The sequence below is a fragment of the Trachymyrmex cornetzi genome, unplaced genomic scaffold (genome assembly GCF_001594075.2).
Source record: "Trachymyrmex cornetzi isolate Tcor2-1 unplaced genomic scaffold, Tcor1.1 scaffold1012, whole genome shotgun sequence".
Lineage (NCBI taxonomy): Eukaryota > Metazoa > Arthropoda > Insecta > Hymenoptera > Formicidae > Trachymyrmex > Trachymyrmex cornetzi.
In genome coordinates this window covers 71,713-77,582 of record NW_017295557.1, presented here as the reverse complement: position 1 = coordinate 77,582, position 5,870 = coordinate 71,713, and the positions used below count along the sequence as shown (strand labels likewise).

At 37.2% G+C, this 5,870-nt stretch overlaps 1 protein-coding gene across 5 annotated transcripts; it reads right to left on the bottom strand.

Moving 5' to 3' along the window:
- Positions 1-5,707, bottom strand: LOC108757918 (uncharacterized). 5 transcript variants are annotated; one of them, XM_018502629.1, is made up of 5 exons: positions 5,519-5,696; positions 5,197-5,341; positions 1,188-4,918; positions 518-1,126; positions 1-436 (listed from the first exon to the last, which is right to left on the bottom strand). In XM_018502629.1, exons 1-5 carry the CDS (start codon positions 5,553-5,555, stop codon positions 351-353), a joined length of 4,608 nt encoding a protein of 1,535 aa, XP_018358131.1. In that variant the 5' UTR covers positions 5,556-5,696; the 3' UTR covers positions 1-350. The 5 variants fall into 5 exon arrangements, with proteins under 5 accessions (XP_018358131.1, XP_018358123.1, XP_018358139.1 ...); XM_018502621.1 differs by having other exon boundaries at positions 5,197-5,697; XM_018502637.1 differs by lacking the exon at positions 1-436 and having other exon boundaries at positions 951-1,085; positions 5,197-5,707.
- Positions 5,708-5,870: the final 163 nt, after the last annotated feature.

Below are 5,870 nucleotides of genomic sequence, written 5' to 3'. Positions count from 1 at the left end.
CAAAAAATGCAGAGCCACACGGAAAAAATGAAATGCTTGAATCTACTATTCAAATAATAAGATAATGTTCCAACGAACTTTTGTAGTTGATTTTATTATCCAAATAGTAGCTTCAACAAAGTAGATAGTGCAGCTTACTATGTTAATAGTAAAACCAACTAAAAAACGTTCGTTGGTGCATATCTTACTATTTAGATGGTAGATTCAACAATTTCATTTTTTCCGTGTAGGAAATTCTGGGAAGATGCATGTATATACAAATTATATACACTGTTCTCATATTTGTGGTTGAAACCATATACATTAAGAACAAGTTAAAATAACCGATACATAAGTAACGTAGAAGTCCCTTAGTCTTCATCGTCAGTGGTAAATTCATCATCTTCATATTCAAAGATTGATTCGATTTCGTCCTTGTCGTTTACATCTTGCGTATCTGGAACAAGAAATGTTTATGATACTTAACAATCTTTTATTTATTTCATTATATTATGACAATATTGTAAAGGAAACATGCCTGAATCTGGAGTCTCCCCTAAAACATCAGGTGTTATTACAACATCTTCGTAAGCTTGTGGTAGTTGATTACCAATGAACCAAGACATCTCCAATTTTCCATTGACATTTGTCCAACCGAAATCTGTTGGCGACATGTCATTCAGCATTCGAGTGTGTGCACTCCTCCACAAGGACGCAATATATCTCGTTCGTAGTACATGCTGGCGTAACTCCGATTGGCAAGGTGGTAAGTTGCATGCATCGTAATTACGCACGTTCAACGAGAAGGGCTGTGATGTGTCTGATACTGTATACGTCTTGTAGAAGATTGCAATCCTAGCTCGGTTGACATCATCTATTTTTTTTAAACCATACAAATGGCAGATAAAACGTTCGATGGTGTTAAAGGATTCATCAATGTTATAATCTTCCGATCCCAAGTCTGCAAATGCCTTTTGAAAAATTGGACAGTTCATTACAATATCTAAAGGTTTTTTCTTCCCTCGTCTATAAAAAGCTGGATTGTAATCACATCCCGTTAGCGCATGAAGTGCTGGTAGCGCTTGTGAAAGTAGTGGTCCTAGCTTCTGAGAAAGAGTGGAAACGTCAATATATCGGCGTGCATTACCTATTAAGATAAATCAAATGTAAGATAAACATGAAAATTGTAATTGAAAAAAGTGCATTACCTACTCCAAGATCCATCCAAATTTTCACAGATGCTTCAAGATGTTCCATATTGGCCAACATGATAACAACAATATCTGTATCAGAGGTTCTGATTGTAATAGTAGAGTCTTCTCTTATTTGACATACCAAAAATACTATTTTTGTATCCGCTTCTTCATGATCAGGACATGACAGTTCATGATCGATGTTTCGCGTTACTTTATTATCGGTAACAGAATATACGTAACACAAATCGTGACTCAGATATATTGTTTTGTTACCAATAATCGTAGCCATCTCCTGATCAGCCCAATGATCGATAAGAAACTTCACAAGAGCTTCTTTGAACTTGATATTTTTCAAATCTTTTGCAAAGACTGCTGTTCTCGTTTGTTGAGGACCGGAGATGTAGAAATCTTTGTCATCCACATTACCTCGAAGAGTATGCTCACAATCTTTGATCGAAGGTGTGAAGTAGCGATCAAATACAATGGCTACTCGACTTGCTGAATTATTGACAAGACATTGCAAAATCTTCTTTGACAGATCTCCAAAACTGCGCGGCATTTGTTTGAAAGTATGTAAAAAAAAGAAGCCATCTACAATCACAAAATCTAGCTGGTGTGGCGGTTGTTCCACTTCTTCGAGTTTTTTTTCCAACTCTTGAACCAGTACGGACTTAACAGTCTTATTAATGGAACCATCTATATGGCAGAGTGATAGCGGAACTGGAGTTATTGGAAAACAGAGTACTTTTTCAACATCTACTTTCGTGTCTAATGATAGAGCTAATAACCGACCGAATAAATCACGCTGTAATTTGACTTCATGTACTTTTTGTCCGATTTTCATTGTCTTCTTCTTCTTCTTCAAACTTGCAAAAGTCAGTACCTGATTTTTTTTCAATGATTTGTGAAATCTCTCTGAATTTATGTTACATTCCGTTATGAACTGATCTCGCAAGAATGTTCCGGATGACACTGCATTCAACAAGCTATTTGCTACTTCCGGAGTGGTAGCCTGTCCAGTTGAAATATTGTACAGTTGATTTTTATCTATTGAAGGAGAGAATGGGTTGATGGTCTGTTGGATACTATGCAAGAAAGCTTCAATTTGTTTATGATGTTTTTTCATTCGATCTGGATGTAGGTCAGCGGCGATGTCTTGATGACTGTTATTAAGTCCTGTACGAGTTAAAACATGTGAAATTATTCGAGTTCGAGCCCCATGATTTCGTGCCCAACGTTGTCTAGCAGAGATGGAGTTTGTTAGATTAACGATTCCAGTGAGTCGACGTGCTGCTTCACCGTTGATCGTCTGTTCCAACGTTAAATCTACCGGGATCCGCGAGAAAGGTTCAACGGTTCTTCTGATACCAAACGAGCCTTTAGCTATTTCGGCTCGAAGGCCCGGATGTGTGTTATCTACATGTTGTAGTTGATTGATATAGTACACTAGCCATCGACTGTAGTTTTGCTGATTGTAATAGAAAAATAAACACACGATTTTCCCAAGTGCATAAAAGTATAAATCTGAATCTCCGACTCTGATACTTTTAATAAATAACTGATACAGATTTATGAAATCGATGTACATAGCGTAAAATTGCGCCGTTTTTCCGTGCTTGCCTTCCAAAGTGTCCGCTGTATATTGCTCATAAGATTGAATTAGATGTTGCGTTTCTGTATGCTGTACTTGTGGAGAGATATCTTTATGCTGCATGAATGTGGTGAGACATTCTATTACTGATTCTTGGACTGTAAAATGTTTCTTTTCCAAAAATGACTCGAAATGCAATTGCTGCAGTGTTAATGCCATTAAGGAGTGTAATCGTTTACACCTACTATAATTTTTTCCAGCAATAAAACCTGCAACTGAACCATTAGCAATCAAGTTACATTCGGTCATAATATGGGTTAGTCCACATTCTTCTATGAAGGTGCCAACTGCTTTGAAAAAAGCCATCTCAATGTGGAAGGCCCCCATATGAATGAAAATGTTGTCGAATTTAGGAGATTCTTGAGCTTGAATGCAATAACTTGTCCGAGCAATAGCTAAATCGTAAGTGACTTGGATGAATGGAGCTTCACATTCTCTTGCGATGTCTTGACTCAATTCTAGAGTTTGCAAAACTGTAGAATGATTAGTGGGAGAGTCGTTTATTGGTGTAAGATGAGACACATTTTGGACGGATGAATTGTCAATGAAAATTTTGCTATGATATCCCACCCACATTGGAACATGTGGTATTCTATACACATGCGACAACATCCACATAATATATAATTGTTTCGACATAATCACATTTTCTGGAGCTTCATTGAGTGCGGAGATGTCCAGTTGATTCCAGGTTCCAATTTTTAATTTTTTTGCATATGGGCGCATGTCGAAAGTAATTTCATCGAAGGTTCGGCGTTTTCGCTTTCTCTGCACTGTGGTCGTACATTCAGAAATATTATCATGTGTACTCTCATTGGGAGTTGAATTTTCAATGTCACTGGCAGTTGGAGGTACGACAGGCATCGTATCTTCATTCCGAACGTCTTGATAAATTATCCCCATCGTGTCGTGAAGAGTGTCTTTACCATTCAGAGTTTCAACAAAGCGATCGAAATTATCAAAAGCTACTGCAGTATTCAAATCCGGGCGACGCAAAATATCCTCAGGACACACGTAGGAACTGTTTGCCGTTGAAAACGTCAATTCAGTCTCTAACTCTTCCAGAATAGTATAAGAGCAGCAGTGTCCATATTTGGATAGTAAATTGATTATTTTTTTGCTGTTACACAAGCTCTTTACTGCCAGACCCAAAGTAATATGCTTAGAAGTTTTGATTTTGTGGCTGGAAGTAGCGTATATCAGATCTTGTCCGAGAGAAAAAATTGCAAGATCGTTATTTTTTCTCTTATTTTCACGTGCTTTTCTTGATAAGTGATCAGAAACATCACCCCAAAGTAATGTTTCCAAGAAGCACGTTAAAAGTTCTGGCACATTATCGCACTCTCCTCTTATCAAGTCTTCAGCAGTGCAATCATCAGGCAATTTTGTGGTGGTAGAGTTCAAAATTTCTTCTCGGAGTTTTGCCGCCACTGAACGTATATTTTCTTTCAATGCCATGGTTTTAAACGAATCACTATAAGTAAGAATGTGGACGGAAAATGGAACAAGAAACTGTTTCTTCTCAGCAAAAATAATCTTGATCCTCTTGTGAAAAGTTTCCATTAACTTTCTTTGCAAATGCCGATCTGAAAATGAAGTGCTGCTGATGGATTCAGACAATAGCTTGCATTGTTCAATGAGTAATTTCTGATATTCTTTCTTGACATAATCAAAAAACAGGCATTCTTTGTTTTTGACCACGTATTCCTCTAACATCTCGCATAGCATGACATAAGCGATGTTTGATGCCCTCTTCTTTTTAACAAAGTCACTGACATCTCCTTTCGAAATGTCTCGCAAGTACTGATCTTTACAACATTTATGGTAAGGAATGTTAGAATCAGCAGAGAAGGAACTGATTTTTTCTAACATTTCTACGTCATTGTGTTTGGTAGCTGCACTTTTTAAGAGATCGATAATTCGAAATCTGTTGACTACCAATGGAACTTCACGACCGTGACGTTTCTTACGTGATCTTTCGCATATGAAGCACTTTACTTCTGATAAATCGTCATTACTGACAGGCTCATGTGCGCGAACCTCATCATCAGAATCATCGAAGTCACGGTCGCAGTTGTTGGATCCTCCCGCTCTGAAAATATTCCATCGATAAGAAACCTGACAAATAATAACACGGGAGTGAAATTATAGCGTTAAAAAATTCTTATTTCAAAAATTTTATACAGGTTTACAAAATGTCTTTCATGTAAGAAATATTTTATAATATTTTATAAAAATATATAATAAGCATATATTAAGCATAAGCATATATTATAAGCATATATAAGCATATAAGCATATATAAACATATATAAGCATATAAGCATATATAAGCATTATATAATTATAACCAGTGATATTAGCACTTACTCGTCCGTTAATGTATCAGCAACCTGAATTGTCGTGAAAGAAAAAGGAACATTCAATTCGGAATCTTCTCCAGAAACTTCAGGTACATTAGCACATTCCGCTGCACATTCCTGTTGCTTTTGAGATTCAGACGGTATTTTGATCGCTGTAAACCATTTATAGCACTGCGCGTGATAGCCGTCGTTTAATGACATATCATCTGAGAATTCGAGATCATCGTAGTTACTACGTGATTTCCTTCGAACCGGTTTACTTCGACGATACTGCAAAACCGTCTTGCATTTTTGTTTAGTTTCCGACGTAAATTTAATCACTTTCTCACATGATTTTTCTCTACAAAATACACAGTTCGCACTCATTGTCGTACAAAAAATTAGAGTCACAGCTGGTTTAATGAAATAAACTTTTTTTAAGATATCAATAGATAATCGAAAGCGTTATATGTATTCGAATATGTCCACGTGCTGTGACCAACTGGGCTGCGTTCAGAATTATCATCTGGGTGCACCCAGATGTTCTTTTATCCTTGTTTAACATTCTAGACGGGGAGGCCAAGCGGGGATTTTGGGATTTACTCGAGCGCGTCAGAATAAAGGGGGAAAGCTTGCACCCTAATAAGTACCCCCACCACATATTAAACCTCTGTATAGAGCCGGGGGTCCAGGGGAGCCCGT

Coding starts and splice junctions, on each gene's coding strand:
- LOC108757918 (XM_018502621.1), bottom strand. CDS start 5,555: ATGAGTGCGAACTGTGTATTTTGTAGAGAAAAATCATGTGAGAAAGTG. Junction 4,919..5,196: donor GCTGATACATTAACGGACGA/GTAAGTGCTAAT, acceptor GAATATTTTCAG/AGCGGGAGGATCCAACAACT. Junction 437..517: donor AGGGGAGACTCCAGATTCAG/GCATGTTTCCTT, acceptor TTCTTGTTCCAG/ATACGCAAGATGTAAACGAC.